Source organism: Aspergillus tanneri (genome assembly GCF_003426965.1).
Source record: "Aspergillus tanneri strain NIH1004 chromosome Unknown AapTan_6_pilon_pilon_pilon, whole genome shotgun sequence".
In the NCBI taxonomy this organism is placed as follows: Eukaryota; Fungi; Ascomycota; class Eurotiomycetes; order Eurotiales; family Aspergillaceae; genus Aspergillus; species Aspergillus tanneri.
In genome coordinates, this window is record NW_022984633.1 from 1,123,699 (window position 1) to 1,146,475 (window position 22,777).

At 46.7% G+C, this 22,777-nt stretch overlaps 7 protein-coding genes across 7 annotated transcripts; 5 read left to right on the plus strand and 2 right to left on the minus strand.

Moving 5' to 3' along the window:
- Nucleotides 1–1,495: 1,495 nt before the first annotated feature.
- On the plus strand, nt 1,496–2,275 carry ATNIH1004_008406 (uncharacterized protein; the record flags this gene model as incomplete). Its single annotated transcript, XM_033573016.1, has 1 exon — nt 1,496–2,275. The coding sequence occupies one exon, from the start codon at nt 1,496–1,498 to the stop codon at nt 2,273–2,275; it is 780 nt and encodes a 259-aa protein (XP_033423568.1).
- Nucleotides 2,276–2,729: 454 nt separating this feature from the next.
- Nucleotides 2,730–3,022, minus strand: ATNIH1004_008407 (uncharacterized protein; the record flags this gene model as incomplete). Its single annotated transcript, XM_033573017.1, has 2 exons — nt 2,730–2,734; nt 2,800–3,022. The coding sequence occupies 2 exons, from the start codon at nt 3,020–3,022 to the stop codon at nt 2,730–2,732; spliced, it is 228 nt and encodes a 75-aa protein (XP_033423569.1).
- Nucleotides 3,023–4,437: 1,415 nt separating this feature from the next.
- Nucleotides 4,438–6,429, minus strand: ATNIH1004_008408 (Zn(II)2Cys6 transcription factor; the record flags this gene model as incomplete). Its single annotated transcript, XM_033573018.1, has 3 exons — nt 4,438–6,204; nt 6,305–6,360; nt 6,426–6,429. 3 exons carry the CDS (start codon nt 6,427–6,429, stop codon nt 4,438–4,440), a joined length of 1,827 nt encoding a protein of 608 aa, XP_033423570.1.
- A 585-nt stretch (nt 6,430–7,014) lies between these two features.
- Nucleotides 7,015–7,784, plus strand: ATNIH1004_008409 (uncharacterized protein; the record flags this gene model as incomplete). The annotated part of the gene is made up of 2 exons (XM_033573019.1): nt 7,015–7,217; nt 7,286–7,784. The coding sequence occupies 2 exons, from the start codon at nt 7,015–7,017 to the stop codon at nt 7,782–7,784; spliced, it is 702 nt and encodes a 233-aa protein (XP_033423571.1).
- A 751-nt stretch (nt 7,785–8,535) lies between these two features.
- On the plus strand, nt 8,536–9,552 carry ATNIH1004_008410 (uncharacterized protein; the record flags this gene model as incomplete). Its single annotated transcript, XM_033573020.1, has 3 exons — nt 8,536–8,901; nt 8,952–9,128; nt 9,181–9,552. 3 exons carry the CDS (start codon nt 8,536–8,538, stop codon nt 9,550–9,552), a joined length of 915 nt encoding a protein of 304 aa, XP_033423572.1.
- A 1,379-nt stretch (nt 9,553–10,931) lies between these two features.
- On the plus strand, nt 10,932–12,657 carry ATNIH1004_008411 (glycoside hydrolase family 15 protein; the record flags this gene model as incomplete). The annotated part of the gene is made up of 4 exons (XM_033573021.1): nt 10,932–11,157; nt 11,207–12,014; nt 12,069–12,512; nt 12,570–12,657. 4 exons carry the CDS (start codon nt 10,932–10,934, stop codon nt 12,655–12,657), a joined length of 1,566 nt encoding a protein of 521 aa, XP_033423573.1.
- Nucleotides 12,658–19,023: 6,366 nt separating this feature from the next.
- Nucleotides 19,024–19,974, plus strand: ATNIH1004_008412 (uncharacterized protein; the record flags this gene model as incomplete). Its single annotated transcript, XM_033573022.1, has 5 exons — nt 19,024–19,042; nt 19,097–19,316; nt 19,372–19,455; nt 19,519–19,578; nt 19,632–19,974. 5 exons carry the CDS (start codon nt 19,024–19,026, stop codon nt 19,972–19,974), a joined length of 726 nt encoding a protein of 241 aa, XP_033423574.1.
- Between the last annotated feature and the right edge of the window lie 2,803 nt (nt 19,975–22,777).

Genomic DNA, 22,777 nt, shown 5'->3' on the forward strand with positions numbered 1-22,777 from the left:
ATCAGTAGCACTAATCTCTGGATATTTAAACATCTCCATTAAGCCTAGCTGTCTGCTAGACTACAAGAATGTCCAAAATAGCCGTATTCTGCCGCTAGTCCAAAGACTTTATACCCTTGCTCTATAGGCTTCGTAGGTGTTTTATATGTATAAAACGAGTGTCCAAATAATGAGTCTGCAGTAGTTTCCAATGAATTTGGATATAGAATATGAAACGGCGCTAATTGTGGCAAGTTGTGGTGGTTTGATTGTCTCTACACTAATAGAGATAAAACTACTTGACCATATAAAAGGAACAAGATGACTGATCTTCGATCAGTCGCATCTAGCGCCCTATATAGTAACGAAGGCCTTAGTCGGAGCATCATACTGGGTTCAACCCGACACAAGTCTATGGGCGAGGGGATAGATCCTGTCTTTGAAGTTAGAATTTCAACCATGAATAGAGTAGTACGAATATAGTAGTTTATTTCCAAGAGTAAAAACACTAGTATATAATAACAATACCCGAAAAAAAAGGCATAATTGGAGGCTTATTAGGGCTCCACTAAGCACGTTCTGTCCGGTGTTGCCGCCCTTGCAGTGGTCTTTTTTCTTTAGCGCATTGTCTTGTTTCTCCATCCTGTTCATCGCTTCGGCGCGTACCACGATCAAGTTCTGTCTGGCCTCAAGTATGCCTGACAATCACATCGTCCCTCTCAGGTCTCGTCTCGGATGCAGAACATGCAAGTAAGTCGTCTCTAATCTATTAGTAGACACCATCGACATGGTATTCAACCTTCTCGCAGAATCCGGCGAGTTAAATGCGGACAAGAAAAGCCGACCTGCTTGCGATGTACCAGCACTGGTCGTAGATGTGAATATGAGACTGGTCCTATACCTTTCATGTTTTCTTCGACTCCCTCCACACTGTCTATCCTCGAACGGCCGCTCCCATCCTCCCCCAATACGGTATGGCGGGAGCGTCGCGCGTTTGCATACTACTCGGAGCATGCTGCATCGTTCATTGGGGGGGCTTAGACCTGGGGTTCTGGCGTGAGATTGTCCCACAGGTATGCCGCAGAGAGCCTGCCGTATGGGATGCAGTCAATGCCATCAGTGCCTTATTCGAAAGCCCTAATCCATGTCTACAACCGGTCTTCTTGAGCCAGAGCCCTGATGAGTTTCGTACCCTCCATCAGAATCATCAGGAAGCCCTGACATGGTACTCACGTTCGCTATCCAATATACATATGCAGATTGGTCGTGGGACGTGGACGTAAATGTGGCGCTGGTAAGCTGTGTGTTGTTCATTTGTATAGAGACCATTCAGGGCCACGTGGAGTCGGCATTGCAGCTCTATCAACAGGGTGAAAGCCTTATTCTTAACTTGCTTGCCAAGTACTGCAGAGGTGATGTGCCTACGCTGCTAAATGGCACGATCATTCCCCTCTTTGTACGCCTCGGAGCCGTTTCTCTCACCATCTCGGGAATACCACCCAGTCATCTCTTTAGTATGCAAGGGACCCGTTTGGCATATGTATTTGCCTCCCTAAATTCTGCCCGACTTGCTCTGGTTGTTCTTTCTTCAGAATGCATGATCTTTCAGCGGGCCGCAGAAGAGCATGTCTCTATTGTTGGCGACGAGTCTTGCCTGGCCGAGGAGTTTTTTATGAAACAGAGGACCTTTCAATCTCGACTAAGGGACTGGCACGCTGCATTTATTGACTTTATCAAGTCGTCACAGGAGCCCCATACCAATGGCGCCGCTCTGCTTCTGACGTATCATGCAGCCGCTCGGATATTTGTCTCGACCTGTTTGACCCGGAGCGAAATGATATATGATGCCTACATGGCTGACTTTCAGACAATCGTCGAGCAGTCCAATTCCTATATGGACGCTACTGTGGGTACTGCAGGTGCACAACCACCTTTTACGTTTGAAATGGGTGCTGGCGCGTCACTCTTCTTAACTGCCTTAAAGTGCCGCGACCGTGCTATACGACAGAAAGCCCTGGACCTGATGCGTAGAGCTCCTCCCGTGCAGGGGTTCTACAAGTGCGCGCCTGGTGTAACTCTGGCAGAAAAGGTATCAGAGCTCGAGGATGCATTTAGTCTTACCTTGGCTGAAGATCGACATAATGTCGATCTTATTGGCTCGTCCTCAGCGGCGACAGAAGATGGAGATATTAAAAATAGCGTACTGAATAGGACCTCTGATGAAAGTCATCCGAACCATGGGATCGATACTCGTCCCCATTGTCCGGATCGTGTTGTGAGAATAGGTGCGAAGTAACGCCATTGCAAAATGGAATCGAGGTCCGGATCAGCTTTTCTTGAAATTCCAGCGAAGGCAATATGACGCTATCAGTGACATATGGGGGTTGGTCGACGATATTGTACCGATTGATTACCGTCAGTCAAATGTTCTTTCTTAGAATGAACTGTGGCATCTATTTCATAGTGCGACTTCACGATTTAATTGTACTATGAAGTAAGAGATAAGCAGTGCCCGGATTATATACATAACACATATATTCTGCGGATATTGCTTCCGGTTGAATTGTACATCATTGATAAATATGGATGCTAGCCAGAGCTCAGACAAATCCAGCTTGCAGATACTGCCATAGGCTGAGCGATGTGTGATCAAACGACAGTCGATATGCATACTCCATGCAGGGTCCTCTTATTTGTTGGCGGTCCAAGGCCACACGCATTTTCCAAACGCCTGTTCTAATATAGTGTTGTTATGCTTTCGGCATTACCAATGCAACTAGTATGAGATTCTGCTTTCAGGCTATGCCACTGCAGAGCCACCTCTAGTGTTGTATTCGGTGCGGGCGTCCCGAGCAATCCAGTCCAAGTTTCGTTGGCGCAGGGCTCGCATATACTGTTTTTGGTCAATGGACATCTCACGTTCCTGCTTGTCGTTCTTGAATCCGCCAGTTGCAAGGAAATGGATTGAGTAGCCGATGAGGACCGAAACGATGCAGCCAAGAATGATCAGAACAATAAAGCCTTCACGACTAATATTGCCCATGTTGTTGGTTTATCTGGAAGCAGAAACCACATGAGATTTTGCCCTCCGGAACCACATAAATGCAGTCAACTTACAATTTAGGTGCTTTAAGGAACGAATAGTTCTCAAACTTCGGAATGCTTTATACTCCAAAGGGCCTGCTGGGAAAGCGAAACGAAAGAACGGAATCAAAGAACGAGGGACTGATTGAGAATTGCCACGTCTGGTATGATAGCATTTATATGGGTCTTTAACCCCCCCCCCTCCCCCGAAGTCCAAACACCTATGCACCCTTGTCACTATTCTTATCCTCTCGGCCCCCGTATACACCTCTATACAGGTGAGATGAGAGTTGGTTTCTGATCAGGGTTAGAGGATTGCTATATACAGTTAGTCGGACCTTTTTCTCATCTCGATCTACACCTTGATTAGCTAGTTTGCATATCCCATAAGATCAGTGACGTCATTTGCGAACCGGCCAATCAGATTGTCAGGAACAGGACCTGTTATGGCTGAAAATGGTTAAGCCCTATCTCTGCCGTTTTAAGAGTGGGCAATACATTTTCTAATACAGATAGGGGAAGTGTGGGCCAAACATGTTTGTCTCTGATACTAGCGAAGGCCATAGACAGACGGCGTCCACTTAGAGAGCAAAAAACAACCACTATGGATCCATCTTTCTCATGGAGTGCAGTTCTCTCCTGGTTCGGCAGAAGCTCTCAGTTGATAGCCGTTGGAATCCGCAAAGAAGGGTATCTGTGGGCTTTAGAAACAGCTGTCTATTGGCCTTTGGCCGAGTGTGTATCCAACCAGGGCATAATAGACCGAGAAAATGACCAGCACCGCGGTGGCTCAGTGAGAGCCCGATCCTGGTCTGATTGGTGCCCCTTCTGAGCGGGAATGCTTACATCTGAAGCTTACTGGGGAAGCTCTGACGAGGTATGCTCGAGACTGGGTCCTGAACGTCTCTGATATGTCGAAGCCGGTTTACGATATTTGGGACCGTACGGCGCATGGCTTGAGTATTAGGATGCCCCAGTTCCACAAGAACGAGCGTATCCCTCCTTGGATGAGAAGGTCTCCGCGTTTTTGGGAGTCACTTCGCTGTAGATGGTGTTCATTTTATTTCTGCAGATAGATGGTTCGATGATGGTCTGCATGCTAGCAACTCCGCCACCTATTGAGACATTTTGGATAGGTGGAGGAGCTGGCCAATGTATAATACAATACAAGTCTTTTTTTTTTTTTTTTTTTTTTTTTTTACAATTTTATCTTTTCTTGTCTTCATAGGGCCTGGTCTGGTGGCCCTCATACTGGTCGTGCAGGTATTATATTTGTATTCCGTATTAGCATGCAATCGTCAATACAATGTACAGTCGAGAATCAGGGTTCGGATATATCCCTGACTTCTCTTTCGGTCAAGGATATATCAAGAATCACAGCTCATAGTCCCAACCCTCGGCGTCTTCGGCATAGGAATCCAAAACATCACTATATGTATCGTTATGGAGTCGTGGGAGCCATTTGTGATTCGTCTTGTCCTCCATAACTCTCCCAAGCTGGGTAGCGGTTAGGATCCCAGTTGTTAGCCCAATCTCGCTTAGGACACAAGCGATATAGCTCTGGATTTGGTCGTCTGTCGAAAAGATATCAAGCTCAATGCAAATATGGCTGGCAATGTAGAACGGCCAGATCAGCATATGTCTACCCCGTGATATAGCCTCTATAGGGATCTCAGATGGCACCCAGCCTATGGTATGAGGAGCGCTGGCTAGAATCTCGCGAAGCATTTGCAGGATGACGTCGAGAGATGTTTCAAAGATAACTGTACACTCTGGGGTCAGGTAACGGGGCGGAATGGCCGAGAATCCTTTTAGCATTTCCATCCTGATCAGGTGGTGGAGAAGGCAGCGGCCGCTGCGAATGTTGTTCCAAGCGTACATGGTCCACATTTTGGGGTAGATATGGTACGTGCCTCTATATATTCGAGGATTGGCCTGGTCAAAGCGGGTTTCGTACGGCCGCTCTGTCGCAAGCCTGTCGTAGAGGGATTTGAATTGGTCATCAAGACTGAGCGCTTCTTGTAAGATTTGCTCCGGGCTTGTCAGCGAACCATTCATCACTCTTGATCGCAAAGACGCCAACTTTATCGTTATTTCGCTTGTGAGCCATACTACACTTCGAGTATCGACGTACTTCTTACATTCGCGTCGAAGGTGAATGATATGCTGCGGCACTGGTAGTCCATTCTGAATGCAGTTGATAGCCAAGGTATGACACAGTTGCTGGAACATCCGCAATCCGACTTCGGAAGTGAATTGCTCGTTGCCTCTTAGTTTTACTAAAATAGATGCCCCCTTGATATGCTGCGTCCGTATGCGCATAAACTTTCGACCAGTACAAGTGATGAGCTCGAAAAACTGAAGCAGCATAACCGAGAGGAGGGTGGTGTCCTGGACAGCATCAGAGGGAGTGTGAAGTGCCTTGTTGACCAGGTTTAAGCCTCGCACATAATACTTTCGTGCCTCGAACATCACATGGTCATGTTGTCTAATGTTTGCAAGACCAGCTAGTCCCACAGCCATAATACAGGACAAGGCGGTCTGGTTGCTCGTATCCCGAGAAAGAATTGTGCTTGCAAAGTCAAAGAAAGTCGGGCTTGGAAAGTTGTTGCAATATGGAGGGGGTTGTCGCGCATACTGTTTGAAGAAGACGGCCGTTCCGAGATCATTTACTGTTGGATATAGACATACACCGAGCGGTGAAGTAAAATATACGTCTTTTGGTGCCTGATTTTGCCACAATATCGGGGTAGCTCGCATAGGCACAACCTGACTGTAGGACGAGATATTCTGGTAAAAGTCATTGCGGACAGTCTGACTTGTCTCCAACTTGCTTGTGGACCGTACTGCATGAGAAGTATCCGAGTTTACATGGATATCAGAACCAAAACCGGTGTTTGAAATACCCGCCGTGACAGTTGAGAGGATCTTTTTATTGACGGAGATACCCTGAGCCACAGCATGAAGACGTTCATCTAGAGGTGTAGTCGAATTGGAGCCCCACGAGCCAGTCGCAGAGCTAACCTTCTTTTTAACGGAGTAACTCTGATCTTTAAAGATCAAGTCCACGTAATTCCTGTATCCCGGACACGGTTTTCGAGACCGTGCACACTGACGACAGCCCTCTGGGTTCTGATCACACTGCCGAATGTTAGCACCTTCCAGTAGTTTAGATAGGTTAACTATCTTGGCTCCTGTAGCTCCTCTAGAGCAGTTCGCGCCAAGTTCCCCACGCACTTACTTTAATCTTCCGCCTGCGACAAGCATCGCACCCTTTCGATGGCGGTCCGGCATACCCTGACAACATCAGCTGTAACGTACTACACATATAAAAACCAAGTAAGAATGATCGGACCACTCACCCATATTGACATCAATCAACCTTCAGAGCGCTGTATAGTGCAGCGATACCATAATTTTTTGTCAACAGGCTGATGGATTTCTGCATTGCGTGCGAGATGTCGCTAACCGAATCAAGTTTAGGCCCATCGAGGGATCCGCCGAGCTAACCTTATCTGGTGGTTTGTGCGAAGAATAAATGCATTTGATTGGGTTGTGATATGAAACCAAGCTTTCTCTTTGTAGTGTCGGCCAGTAAGATCCATTGCTTATCTCCCCTCCGCCTCATTGTTCGCTCTACTGACCCAAAAGGGAAGGGGACAAAAAAAAAAAAAAACCTCCTATGGAGGAAATGTTCAGGCTAGTATATTGTCACAACAATAGAATAGATTGCAAAGAGATAAATAGACATACAGTTCCCATCATATTTCCATTTCACCAGATGTGTTCGCCGACCTAGCTATTATCATTCCTGTGTTCTTCTATACATTCCCCTATAGTTCCAAGCCAAGTTAACTGTATACTTCCGAGACTATGACAATCGACTACCGCCATGGCATCTCCATCTTTGAACTTTTCGTGTATATTCCCACCTCCTTCACAGGTCTGTGGATGGCCAAGAAGCATGGCTTCAAAACAAGCTCTGGTTGGATCTTTTTCACGACCTTCTCCATCGTCCAGGTAATCGGGGGCTGCTGCTACCTGGCCACCCTACACAATCCCCAGTCGAAAGCTCTTTACATTGCCTCAATTGTTTGCAGCTCCATGGGCATGTCGCCTTTGACTATGGCGTGCATTTCCCTTCTCTCCCGAGCGTACGTATCAAAACAAAACGAATATGTTGTTGACAATGTGGGAGACTGATCATATGCACAAAAATTAGAAATAGCACCATTGAGAGTACACACCGCGTCGCTTTTAGCAACTACCTATTCAAAGCTACCCATTTAATCTGCGCCGTTGCCATGATCCTCGGCATCGTCGCGATGACCGAGAACTCGGACATCTCGCAGGCGCTTACAAACGAGAAACTTAGAATCACCTTGATTCTCTTCCTGCTTGCCTGGATTGGTCTTTTGCTTCTGCTGGTGCTTGTTGGCTCTCGCTACATCCACATCGCCAGAGGCGAGCACCGTCTTCTGCTGGCAGTGGGACTGTCCCTCCCGCCGCTCCTCGTACGTCTGATCTACTCGTTCATGAACTCGTTTAGCAACGATCAGTCATTTAGCATGATTTGGGGTAATCCGACTGTCATGTTGTGCATGAAGACTCTAGAGCAGATGTTCATTGTGTTAGTATGCCTGGGGATCGGGATGACACTGTATCCACGGCCACCAGATGTCGCAAGTGGGGGGCATATCCGGAATAAACGGGGCTTCTAGGGATGGCTTAGTGATGTAGTATGGCAAAGATTGCCCCAGTCAGTCTACTCTATAAATTTCTATGCCCGAGAGGTCCGTTGGACGACACCGTCGTCAGTATTCGATTGATAGGTGTTGAGACCTGAGGGGATATTGGTTAACTATATGGAAACCTCTGTTTATATTTTATTTGTTATATTTCTACTTTATCTGATAGATTATAGCTGAAGAAACAACATCTAATTAACTTTAAACTGACCTATATACTTCCGTTACTGCAGATATGCTTCTAGCCGGCGCTGTGCAGATAGGCACGCCACTGGAAGTTTCACATACTCAGTGAACCACAGATATCCCCTAACCAGCCATCTACTCGTTCTGTGTGCCAATTATCGTCCACTTCGTATTGGAATACGACGTACTCCGGCTGGATACGAAGGCCCACCTCTAGGCACCAGCCAGGCAGCATCCCAGAGTCATCTTCTTGCAACCATTCTCAGTACAATTTGTATTATTTTAATCTTGCTCGAGGTATATAAAATGCCAATCTATGCGTAGAAAAAAATAAATATACAGTGCAGTATCTGAACCAGGTCGACGTCATAACGCCAAGCTACACGCCACTCACGTGGAGTTGGGAAATACGAGAGGACTTGCTGAGTTGAAAATGTTCAGTTCTGCTACATATCACTGAATATTCCTTAGTGGTGACAACAGAAAATACCTTCTTGAACGTGGGTAGTACCGTTTGTCTAGATAGTATAAGCCCAACATGCACATCGCCGTGGTCCCCGCATCGTCCCAAACCGGCAAAGCGACCATTCGAGTCCTCCTCAACGACCAGCAAGTCGCTCCGACAGTCCAAGGCGTGTATCGCAATCTGTCCAAGGTGCCGTCAGAATTTACCTGCCATACGAACTTTCGCTCCGTGCAGGGTAATATTGGAGACGTCACGACGCTTGACTTTTCCGGCATCGATGCCGTTTTTTTGACTCCCCCGCCTTGCTACGATGGCTCGGATAGTGTGGAATTCACGCGGTCTGTATGCAATAATGTCAAGGCTGCAATTCAGAAATCGGGAACGGTCAAACGATTGGTGCTACTTTCGAGTGTTGGGGCCCAGCTCCCCTCAGGGACGGTCCGTAGAAATCTTACCTTGCCGGATGCGATAGACTGATTCACATGTAGGGAGAAATCGTGACAAACCACACTGCAGAAACCATCCTCCGAGACGCAGCACCGGAGGTTGTTTTCGTCAGGTGTGCCTATTTCATGGAAAATTGGGCCACTGTGCTTGAAACGATCAAGTCTGAGCATCCGTTCTTCTTCTCCACTATTACCCCGCTGGATTACAAAGTGAATATGGTATGTATACCACTCCCTTCCCCTTTCACTCTTTAAGTCTAACGGTCTTCAGGTTGCCGTGAAAGACATTGCTCAATCTGTTGCCGCTCAGCTTCTCGCCACCTCGTCTCCACAGACTCTCCCGGAATCCCCGTATATCTACGAGCTCTACGGGCCCAGACTGTATACCCCGCGCGATGTCCAGGCGGCATTCCAGCAAGCAGCGGGTAAAGATGTCGAAATCAAGCCGGTCGAAAAGTCGGAGCTGAGGGAGTTTTTTGGGAAGGTTCTGCCTCCGTCGCTCGCTGATGGATTTACCGAGATGACTGTCTCGTTTCTACCGGGGGGTGTGATGACGCAGGATGTCTTGGATAAATTTAATCCTATTGTGAAGCGTGGGAAGACGGAGTTGGTGGAGGTAATTGGGGAGCTATATCGGGGTTGACCTTGAGGTTTGCTATTTTGTCTCTCTTGTTTCCCCCTAAGTTTGATATTGACCTTGTCCCGTGTTTCGTTGACATGTGACTGCCTTTCTTTGTCTAATGATGAGGTATATGCACGAAATTGTCTAATTCTGAGTATATCAGTCTCTATGATTATCCCGTAATTCAGACCACCGTCCATTCGAGCATTTTGGACCAACACTCTCTGCTTTTGAGGCTCAAGAAATTGCTGGGATTGAGCCGGGTCTAGATCAAATCAGCGTTCCCATGAGTTTTCTGTCTTTGAGCCACAATATGCAGTATATAAGAGCAGAATTGGCAATTTCTATTTCAAGACTTGTCTATCCCGAGCTATTCGTACACTGTTCGACTCATCTGAGGGAAATTTTCTCATACGCTTCAACAAGCACTGATCCCAGAATTTTCATACGCCTCCCGACGATATTTACAGACCAGGCTTGATTTCTGTTTCCATTTTAGCCCATCAAATGACACCAATTTAATCGATAACATAGGTAAAAAAAATCATTCCTTCGTATTATTATTTTGGCTGGCGTCAGTTCCTACCTCGATAGTCGGGTGCCTATCCTACCAGGGACTTCTTTATTGCCCAGGAGATGTTAGAAAAATGGATAATGGACAGGGTTAAGGGTGTCAAAGTCCAGCTAAGCCTGACTGCATCAGACGAGAAAAATGTCCTTTCTGTATTATTTCTTGACGTCAAGGTGAGTAACATAAATGAGACCACAATAGGGTGATCTTGTCTCTATCATACCTGTTAACAACCACAGTATAGGATTAAATATAAAACAATCAATACTTAGACCCAGTTGTATCTAGAAGTTGCTTGGGCATGGTGTCATTTCTGCCATGCACATTTACTGCCTTGGCTATACTCGCCCTCAGCGACCAGTGTCCAGGTGCGGAAATTAGTGTTATAGAGCTATGAAAACTGATTTGATCCAGGGCGTCGATCCGAGGTTTAAACACGTAGTCTATTAGACATTAATCTAATGGTTGGTTATTGCATGGGGAAAGAATACACTAAAAATGACTAGGCTGCTGGGGCATTAATTTTGGCCAGTGATATCCTAGTTCACCGCACACTCCGGAGAGATATCGGGACGATCCCATCTAGCCAAATTGCAATTTTGGCGGATATCTGTGGATCTGTCTCCCTTTTAGTAACGGCTTTTTATTTAGTGAAATTACCTCCGAGTGATCTGCCCGTTACTTGTAGAATGTCTGCCAAGTAGCCTCAACGGAATCAGGAGAACATGACTGAAATCTAGCATATAAAGGACCGTCGCTTTCTGCTCAAGTCATGGTGATCAAAAAAAACTTCAACCTTCGAATACTAATATATGGTATTTGATCCATCATGTGGGCAAAGTCACTCATCTGTCTGCATGCCTTTACCGGCGCCGTGCTGGCATCTTCGCGGGTCCCTCTGGACAGGAGACAAGGGGGTCTAGACGCCTTCATAGAGAAGGAAACACCCATCGCTAAGCAAGGTGTCCTTGATAACATCGGAGCGGATGGGAAGTTGGTTAAAGGAGCCGCAGCTGGAATTGTTGTCGCCTCCCCGTCCAAGACGGACCCAGACTGTACGTCAACATTAAAGTCTTCCCAATATGCGCGTTAATAACAAGACAGATTTCTATACCTGGACACGCGACGCTAGCCTGACGATGATGGTCGTGATCGAAAAATTCCGTGCTGGTGATAAATCGCTTGAGTCTCTCATCCATGATTTTATCGACTCGCAGGCCACACAGCAGAAAGTGTCAAATCCGTCAGGAGGCCTCTCCGATGGTTCTGGTCTAGGCGAACCGAAGTTCAATGTCAATATCTCTGCCTTCACGGGTTCCTGGGGCCGTCCCCAGCGAGATGGTCCTGGACTTCGTGCCTCTGCATTGATCTCGTATGGTAACTCTTTAATTGACAGCGGCAAGAAAACCCTGGTCAAGAGTAATATCTGGCCTCTTGTGCAAAACGATCTGGCATACATAGGACAATACTGGAACCAGAACACATTTGACCTTTGGGAGGAAGTGCAAGGGTCATCGTTTTTCACAACGGCTGTTCAGCACAGAGCCTTGGTTGAGGGAAGCGCCTTCGCAAATGCGCTTGGTGAAACATGCGATGCATGCTCCGTGGCGCCCGAAATCCTTTGCCATCTCCAGGATTTCTGGAATGGTACGGGTGTTGTCTCCAATGTTCCTTCAAATGGCCGCAGCGGTTTGGATGCAAACTCTCTGTTAGCCTCCATCCATACTTTCGACCCAGCCGCTGGTTGCGACGATAATACCTTCCAGCCCTGTTCTTCCCGTGCATTGTCTAACCACAAACTTGTCGTCGATTCGTTCCGGTCTATCTACGGTGTCAATAAAGATCGTGGTGCGGGTAAAGGCGCTGCTGTGGGCCGATATCCAGAGGACAACTACCAGGGAGGCAATCCATGGTTAGTATTTTTTCTTCTTATTTTAGACGATGCTGATGAATATGATAAATAAAGGTACCTTACCACATTAGCTGCGGCAGAAGTGCTCTATGATGCTCTCTACCAATGGGATAAACAGGGGACCTTGTCCGTCACCGAAGTGTCTCTTCCTTTCTTCAAAGACATTGTTGGCGATGTCACAGCAGGATCATACAAGAAGGAATCAACCGAATATACATCTCTTACCAAAGCCGTCAAATCATACGCAGATGATTTCCTTTCCGTTGTGCAGCAGTACACACCCAGTGATGGTGGCCTGGCAGAGCAGTTTAAACGTGATGGTGGGGACCCCGCTTCTGCAGCCGACTTGACGTGGTCATTCGCAGCATTCCTGACAGCAGCCTCGCGTCGGAATGGAGATGTCCCAGCGTCGTGGGGCTCATCTGGAACAAAAGTCCCGAGTCAGTGCAGTGGGAAAACCGTGACCGGGACTTATGTGACTCCTAGTCCCAGTCCATGGTAGGTACTAGTATGCTTTTGGCGAAGCGAGAATGTGATCTTTCGTTGGTGGTTCAGGCATGCCAACGGCAGCTATGTTGTAGCCTTTTATATCAGATTAGGTATTGTCAGTAATGGAATGTACTCCGTGCTGTTAGAGGATTAAGCACATAGCCTCATTATGTATCTTCCCTATCCTCCACCAATATATCAGATCGTATCAGATAGTCACATTATCTTCTGACACGAGCCCACAAACGTCTAGTTTACAAGTGATTGGTCCCTTGGCGCAGTAACTAGACACGTAATCCAATTTATGACACAATACTACTGTAAGATAGCCGGACACATCAAGGAGCACCAAGATAGACTCGCTTAAGTGTATTGATGTCTATTAACCCATAGGGCTGATATAGGAATATGTCCACGTGGCTGCACGTGACCATTATCTCGAATAGCATTGACTAGAAAAGAAAGGCCGCTACTATATCCATTGCTCTCTCACTAACTCTGTATAATCATTGTAATTCTTGGTCCAACAAATGTTTATATCTCATACTAAAGAGTATTACTCTTATCGAACTTGTCCAGACGCTTCCTATATCATAGCAACGAGTCAACACACCGAAAGCAATTGTAGACTGCTCGACCACTTCCTGAGATCAATTCAATTGCCCTATGACTCTCGAGATTGTATTTATCATTGTTTGCATTACTGCGAGGCTACCTATACTTAAGTGAGATAAATATAGTAGTCAATAAGGTACAATATTATGGGTTATGTTTTTTAGCAGGGTAGCTAATTAGCTCCAGTACCACTTGCGAGCGCATGGAATAGAGAAATGCTTAAATGAATCGGAGTGCAGCTTTGGGCACCAAAAAGAGTACAGAGATATCAGAAGTCGCGTATTAATATCAAGGATTGTCAATGGCGTCTTTAATTATGCAAATTCGTATAGTACAATACTTAACTTGGATATTTACTTCCTAATCTACTTCTACTCCTAAGTTATAGATAACCTACATATATATTTTTGCATAGACCCGAAAGCATATTGCTTTGAATAAATAATATGATCTGTCCATATGGTTATACAAATCATTTTATTACATATTTGATTAGGCTTAGCAGATTATCTCTCCTACCTGCGTCCGAGAGTCTTCAGGCCAGCGTTTAAGGATCCTACACCATCCCAATATCGGTCTTCCGGGAGCCGGGGGGCGAATAGCGGTGTAGATAATAGCCTCAATTGGTAATACACACTGATCATCCGTCCCATGCATCATGAACTATTTTGGTCGGAAACTCAAATGGCCTCTCATCATGCATGATGAAACGTGACTTATTTGGTCCACTAGCAGGAGATGTCTTCCGCATATTGCTTTTCCCCTTTTCCAGCTCAGCTCGGCTTTCAGAGTCATGAGGAACAATCCTACTCCTTAGCATGGGGTGGGATTCCATGCAGATATCCTCCACCATTAGTGCTTAGATTCAAACCTGTAACACAACATCAGACGGTTGCACCAAGCTAGGAGAGTCAGACAGCCGATCTCCCATTGCTTATTTTAAAGTGAACTGTACATTGCATTTGTCAGCACTTTCAATAACTACTGGTGTCGAGAGTAATATTTTGCGTTTCTCAGTCTTGATTCTCTCTCATGTCTGCTGACTTGGAAAGGAGAAAGGGGACGCACTGCCACCTGTATGCCCCTGATAGCAGCGAAAATAGAAGCAGAATGACCGGGGTCGGTGTTTGGCATTGTTAGCTGCTGCATACGTATACTTGAGAGTGCTTAAGCGCCACCAACCGACAAGAGCCCCATCTTGGGCTTCAGCGAATGCGAGGCCTAGAATATTCGAGATCAAAAAAAAAGAGTGAAGGATGCAGTTCTGCCCCATCTCGGCCCCAATCCCTTCGAAACTAGCGTTCATCTCAGCTTGCCGTGTCGCCATCGATATCGTGCATGGTTTGCATGGGAGAAATCCGAAATGTTGGTATTTTGGCGTCTTCCGCGTCTCAGTAACAATGCGATATTTATGATGCGCTGATCCAGATTCAGTCATATGAATGGAGTACTCTCCAGCAATGATTATGGGCCGTAACCAGGGGATGGTTGCCTATCTGACAGAGAATCAGGGGTAGCCAAAGCTGAATTGGGTTTTACTACACAATTTCAATGCAGGGAGCCCTGAATTACGCCCTAAAAGGTCTACGTTGATCCGGGGCCGTTCATACTCCGAAAGAACAGTCAATAGATAGACACTAGACTCAAACGGGAGGTTGCAGTTTGAAAGCTGGCGTGTACCGCTGCGTGTGGTTGTACAGACACTAGTCCGATTCTGTTGGACTGTTTACTTGCTGCCTAGTCAACCAATGAAACACATAGTGTGGTGTAAATCATATTAGACACCGTCCACGTGAGCTGCCAAGGTGACCCACGAATCATCGGAGAATAGTGAGACGTTTTGCCGCCGGCAACACAAAGGAATTATGCATGGTGGGATCCTCGTGGCCCTTCCAGGGTATCCCACACGACATGCCACATGGCGCTTGGAGTACTTACGTGGGGGTTTCAATGAACTGGTATGAATGGTATGGGCTAGGGACCCTTGCGAGAGCGAAGAGTCGCGCGCATGCTTGTGCGACCGGTTCAGCACTTTAGACCAGGGGTGGGCGTACTAGGCTGACTAGTTCACTATGTACTCCGGGAGGTTGGGAGCAGAAGGCGCCAACGGTGGGCGGTTTTTAGTTAGGCTTATGGGCTTTCCTTTTCCTTCTAGGCATAGCCATTTATAGTTAGACCTAGATGGCCCATTCGAATCATGTCAGCATCTCCACCGTCCAGGTAGTATTCGACGAGGCCACAGTCTGCACTCCGTACCTAGGAGGAGTGACCAAACTAAGGGAAAACAGGCCAGCAGGATCGATAAAAGTGCGCGGCACGTGGAGACCGGCCGATCGTTTGGTCCTTGAAGGCTCAGCCCAAACCTTACGGAGAATAGAGGACAGTTTCACCTTGGTACTTAATAGCCGTCATGGCAGGGGACGGTGTTGAGGTTTCAAAGTGGATCTGCATTTGGTGTTGTTGTCCCGCATCTCTTTATCTACCTAATCTGGCCTCTCCCTTCGGGTCGCTTCGCTGTAGCTCTAGACGATGAACGATGGACGATGAACAATGGAACACGGAGGGTTGTGTTCGGAAATCTCTCGCCGACAAACGGCAATTAATTGATGAGTACAAGCTGCTATGGTTCTGTGTGGGGAAAGACGAAAGAGGCTGGTGAGGTTACGATGTCAATTGCCCAGTTGGGGTCGACTAAAAATGCACCATGGAGAGTTAGTGCGCACATCAAGTGACACCCACGGCGTCATGGGGTTGGGCTAAACCGTTAGCCAGAAAAGAGTGGCTTAATCTATTTGCATTCCGTGGCCATCCTCTCCCGCTACGATCGACGCCACCTTTCCCCTCTTCTTGGATTGATAATTGATTGATTAAATAAGTAACTAGTGAATTCGGAATAGGTAGTGGATACTAACCACAGGTCCGAGTCACCGACAACACGACAACACGACAACACGGTGAGTACGACACTACTCTCGATCGGATGGTGGCGGTCCTCCACCTCTTTAGCGCAGCAGTCATCTCCATCATTATGTATTCAAGGCCACATGCTCGAGAAATCTCCAGACTTCGGAGTAGCAAGCGACGTGTCAGAACCTGCCTATTTCCGTCCGTGGGGACGGAACCAAAAACATCTTCCCGCCAGTGTTTCACGGTTGGTGTTGGTTCGCCCTCGCCAATCAATCCTGGCGAGAATCAATCCACAAAAAAAAAAAAAAAAAAAAAAAAAAAAAAAAAAAAAAAATACAACAGAGTGGAATGGTTTCATCTGGGTACTTTCAGTTACCTCGCAGATACCAGCAGATAACGTCATCATGGTAGTCTTGTGCAGGGTTGCCAACCATACTAGATTAAGGTCCACGGTCAGTTTACGGTTTTATTTGTTTTGTTTCTATGTAACTTGCTTTGGAATGGTGATTTAAATAAAACAAATCCTGTGTCAAAAAAAAAAAAAAAAAAATTAAAAATTAAAAAAACACCATCTTCGTTTCCTTCTCATTTTCTCTTTCAAACCACTTGCATGTCCTATGCTTCGTACTCATTTCCATTTACTACCCCCTGTACCGCCAGTCTCGACTTCATGCTGATTCGAAAGGGCGGATCCAGAAGTGGCTGGCGTCAACTTTGTCAACTTAGTGGGGGCCAAACGAATTGGTCAAAAGCTCTGATGCATCCGAACAAGATTCACTCCTTGGATCATCGTCATGTCATTTACGGGAGCCATTCCTTCTGGCGCCAATCCCGATGGATCCCATTCCACGCGCTTTTTTGTTTCCTTCTATCCCCTCTCTTGGGCTGGCTGAGATGGGCAAATGGCAACCATCACTACCCCGGAGGAAGGGAAAGGAACGAGCTCCAATTGAACCGCCCATTGCTTATCGCCATGTGGTTCCGGATCTAAAACGCCCCTCTCCCTATCACAGTGATCGGTTGTTGACTCCACATATGCCTAGCCGTGTCTTACTCAACCAGTCCGAGTCCGGTACCCGCTCTGGCTGGTTCCGATATACGAATCGGCCTATCCTACCAACTTTGGCCCCCAAATCACTAATCAGTGCATCCACCAAAGAAAATTAAAGAAGGGCAATGGAAAAAACCACACCACCTGTGGCGTCGGTTAGCCTCCTGGGGCTGAAATGGAAAAGAGAGGACGAGGACAAGAAGAACCCTGGTAAATCAATGACAAGGGTTGAGAAAGGGTCAAAAAAAAAACCATTAGCGTGGGCAAATGCCGGGGCCAGGGGAGAAGACGACACTAAGAAGCCTTCTCCCCCCGGTTTTACTACGGCTCCTGCACCTTGTTTCTTGTTTACGGGATTCAAAATGAGTCCGTCTTCCATGGGTCCGTCCACGATCGGTAACCATACGGGGCCAACAAACGTCGCCTGTGTCAAGCCCTGTGAAGTGGATCCCTAGATAGCCAGTCCAGGTGATTCATGGTCCTATTTGTAGATGTGCCACTTCTGGATTGGATGGTGTCCAGGTCCGGGATCGTGAAAATCATTTGCAGGTCAGCACCTGGTATCCCGAAAATTTCCTTATTTCGTAAAGATGATGTGCGCAGAAGCAGATGCGTAGAGACCATGTGGCAAAAATCTCTCCCGTACTCCCCCTCCTTAGTACTCAATGCTAGAGCAGTCTGAACTGGTTGAACAATAGCCGCCATGGCGACCAAATGCCAGGTTAGGAAATAGGGGAACAGCGCAACGCCTTAAAAAAAAAAAAAAAAAGGGACCCCAGGGAGATCAAACCACAAAAAGTTCCATCATGGACCAGTCAGCGTACTCTGTGAAGTTGACCGTGTTGGTTTGTTCAGTGTCAGACCGTGGCAGTGAAGAGTTGAGCGTATTAGAAATGAGTTTAATCAAATTGAAAAAGCTCAGGGCGAGAAAATAAAATGAATGAGCCCCAAATTTAAATAAATAAAAATACTAATACTAATACTAGTACTAATACTAATAAGAAAAGCCCTCTCCAAACGATACCCAGATATTACGACAACCCGCCAAATTTGACCGACTCCGACTAAGCCCGCGACTAAAAACAATTGTCACTGGCCATAAGCTGAGCTCCAGACGACAACTTCGACGGCTGTTGCTGCTAAGTTCCAAACGAACTATTGTCGGCCCCCCGGTTCATGCTCATTGCGTCGATTTAGTATTATTTATTTTATTTTATTATTCTTCGCCTGATCTCACCTCTCAATCTGTTGGGTCCAGGGCGTTTAAATACTCACTTGCTTCGGTCTCTTGATAATTTGCCTCGTTCCCCCCCCAGTATTATATTGTCATCCCGGACAGATTCACCCGTAGGGACCCTGGTCACTTGTGGCTGCTGTGGCTGTTTGAAGAATAAGAGATCTGCTAAAGACACGCACTGTATGTCTCTTACCTTGTTGATACTTATATTTCTGTGTTCTCGTGTCTAAATCCTGAACCACATTCCCATCGCGCGCAGTGTCTGAAGAAAGAGCAGCAACTCCTCATCGTTAATTTTTACATGGCCGATTGGCGATTCATTCCATCGTAAAGTGGGTGGACTGTCCTTTTATCGTTGGGCCCTGGATTGGCCTTGAAGTTGAGTTCTCGAGGTCGACGAGGTTCTCCTACTCCATATTGCTCAGCAGCAACTGTCAAATCGAGAATACTGTGAAGCACAGCGATTTGCAATTATTTCCAATTTCTTCGCAAGTGATTCATTCGCCAGGGGGAGGGGACTCTAAACGAACAAGCAAGGAGTTGATCTTCTCTGCATTGTGTCCGTCACGACAAAGACAAGGACTAGAGGCGGATTCATGGTATGTCGAGCGAAAATCTACCCAGAGAGGTCATGAGATGCTGCCAGAACTCCTTGGCTGATATCTTCCTAGTCTGTATACGCAACATCCGGAGCATACGCACCAGGCGCCATGGCAAACAACACGCACAGTACGTCCTGCTTTGTCCCTGGAGCTTTGACTGCTCAAACTGACTCATGACTAGATTACGGTTGGCAAAATCGTTCATCGCAACAGTACCATCCCTCTTCCATGGCTATGGATCAACAGTCTTTCCCTCAGCCTCCGCTATCATCGGCACCGGGGTATCAGGTTGGATACAATCCGCCACCTAGCACGCAGAGTTACTATCAACCTGGAGGTCCCGCAGCACAGTACCTTGTTTCTCACGCTTCGATGTCCCAGGGCCGCCATCATCCCCGCAGGTAAGCTCGCAACGCGCATTGACTGGGCCCCTATCCATGATCTGATTGTGGATAGCTCTCCTATGCCCTATTCGTTCCCCAGTAGTCAAGTATCCGGCAGTCCTCCAACGATACAAGACCCCTCATCATACACTTCATCGTAAGGAGCTCTGGAAAGGCGCACACTATCAAGGGTTTAGTACACTAACATTTGCGGGTCCAGTCATTCTTCCTACCTCGTCAACCAACAAGATTACTATCTAGCGCAGAATCCCTCCTTCTCGTGAGCCACTACTTGATCTCTAAATCCGGCATCCACTAACCAAACTCTCCCAGTTCAAATCCCAGCTCACTCGCCGTGAGTCCGCAACCACAAAGTCTCATGACACCAGGAACAGTATATTCATCTCCCGACTCAGCCCCTGCCTCTTCGGATCCTGAACAGCAAGTCCGAGTAATTAGCTTCCGACCCAAACCCCAATGCTGGGACCACGGCTGCAACGGCCGTGAATTCTCCACTTTCAGCAATCTCCTCCGTCATCAGCGTGAGAAATCTGGCGTCGTCGCCAAAGCAGAATGTCCCAGCTGCGGCGCGGTGTTCACACGAACTACAGCCCGGAACATCCACGTTGCGCAAGGCAAATGCAAAAGTGGTGGCAGGGAGACCTCTATCGAATAGAAAATATTCGAGAAACACGTTCATCTTTATACGGTATACCCTATCTTGTGGGCACTTTTGCCGAAATAGGACCCGACGCAATACGACCAGAGTGAAGAAACGGGATACATGCGCGGGCACATACATCTATGACGATCTGTACAAACCAAGCAGCACAGTGGGAAAAGCAAGAGGAAGTGGCCTTCGAATATTCAACCTCGTGGTGGTCCTTTCGCTTTGCTTTCCTTTTTTTTTTTTTTTTTATAAAGACTTAAAGACGCCAGACGATCTATCGAGCGAATTGATAGTCGGGGATCGGTGATCTGGTTGGTTGTTGGACGGAGAGATTGAAAGGTCCGATGGGAAACTAGATTGGGAATGCTGATACCCTTAGTTGCTAAAGACGGAGTTTTCTTTTCTCGGTTTATGGGGCTGGACATTGCATTAATTTTTTTGGTTATTTTCGTTTTGTTTCTTTTATTTTCTTTGGTCTAGTACCATCTCTTTCTTTACTTGTTTATTGTTGTGTTTTAGTGATCGGCATTTTCTTTTCTTTTTACGTTAAGCATCATCGAGACCGGGCGGATCTGTATATAGAACGGATAGTGAGCAACCAAGCATGGTAAAACTTGGAGATTGAATTTAGATCTTACCTAGAGAGTACAGACTTTCAATTCCAGGGGCTTGAGATTTCAGAAACATGCTATATTTAACCTTTTTAGTGGCTTTGAAGCGGAGACTCTAAACCACCAGGGGCTCTTTTAATTACTTTTTCTCTCCTTTAGTACGGGACAGAGACAGCTGTCTGTATTGTGTCTGACTTCCCTTTTATTTTACTTCTGTATTTTTATTTATTTGTTCAACTCTCACTATTTTCAGCGAACTGCAGAATGAGCAGAGCACTGTAACTGGATGGGACAATATGGGGTCCAAATGTGATTCAGTTGCTAAAGTCTGAGACGTGTGGATCATCATCGTCACCACGTGTGTCCTTCATCAGATTAGGGGATAGAGACAATGCCCTTGTAAAAAAAAAAAAAAAAAAAGGGGGTGGTAAAGAACTATAATTGGAACCTGTTTAGCTTTGTTGACATTGGAATCAGAGGCTGTAACGAGTCAAGCTCGCATGAAGTGAACGAGTTGTACATGTCCTGGGCTGCCGTGGTACCATGGTGCTGTCGGTACTCGCTAGGGTGGGGAGAACTCGATGACACCACCCAGAAAGAGATACGAGCTGAGACATACACGCGGACTTAGCCCGATCAACCCTGTCCGTCTTGTCATCGTAGTAGCTGCTTCTCGTGGTCATGATCGCCTGTAAGAAGTGTTGACGGGAAGACAATCCATCGTTCTGCACATCCTGGGGGGAAAAACGTCGATGTCTGTTGGGGATCGACTTTTTCTGTGACATGTCCTTCAACCTGGCCAAGTTTTCCGCACCGTATAAACCGAGCTACATCTGGTCGCTGTTGTCTTCGTTTAGGCAACTATACAAACGGGTCGTGGAGTTCCCCCGGGGCATCTGTCTCCACCGGTCTGTCGCCGTGACAATGGAAATGGCTCTTACCGTCCCATCATGGCTGGCGTGTACTCAATCGAAAGAATGGACCACACTCTACAGCCAAGTCAGTAGCTTGTTTCACCGGGTGGGCCATAATTGAGATGAGTTCCAACAGTGAGCATTTTGTTGAGTACCCCATAATTTCTATGGAATTGCCACTTCGTCTGATCCCACTGTGATCATGTTCACCGGGATGGGCTGGAGGAGCAACGACATCTGTAGCCGGTGGTTTCGTGAATCGCAAGGATGCCCTTCTCTCAGTCTCTAGAAGTCATGATTTCTGTACAGATTACAGTTGGGCATCAATCTCGGGGCTCGCGGATCGATAATCATGCCGTCCGTCGGACAAGTCCCTCAAGACTGTCAGCACATGAATTCACTCAGAATTTCCTATAGGCTCGCAGCATTTGTCGTCTTACTTTGTGGGGCAATTGACCAAAAGAGCCACCCAAGATCTTTTGTTCAGCCTAGCACCGTCCCATTCGTTGGAAGACACGGAGTCATGGAGGGGTGGAAGTTTCTTTGAACTTTTGAAGGGATCAAAGCTCACAGGCAGTTCGTCAGTTGGTTTTTACTAATTAACTAGTTGGACCAATCCGACCGTAGCAATTTCCAGGTTAACAGTCAGAGCAAGTGTACTTTCGTATCCGATGTGCCGGGTTCTTGCCAGTTGGAAGCACATCAAGAAGGTAGAAACCTGGCCAGGTTCGTGCATGCCTCTCTGGTGCCAGATGTTGTGCAGTTGGTTGGTGTGCATATCAAATCGAGTGACGATTCCTGCATTATATCGTCCAAATATTGATGATGATATTTCCAAAGACGTTTCCTCTCCCAAGGAGATCAGACTTTTCTGCGTTCACATTCCATGGGCTAATACCATCTGCCAGCTTTATTAGATGCTAAAACCCCGAGTTTTGGATGAACCTGGAAGTTCTTAAAGGTGCAGTCATTTCATACTAACCTGAAAACTGTGGAAGCCCTCCACTTTGAATGGAGTTCCTTGTCAGTTTTGGTTCTTTTGAAGCATTGCACCGGGAATCAACCCTCCAACTGCAATACTTCCCCCATCATTCGCCTAGATATGGGCTAGCCATAGATGTATCATCACTGATTGCTATTTGGCTCAATTTTTCAGATCAATAAAATACACGGGTTGATGCCTGTCTAGCCGGAGTTGGACGGATGATCATCTTTACGAATGATATATTTGACCTAACGAATCTCAACCTCGTTGAGGGCTCTGGATTCATCTGGAGCTGGTCC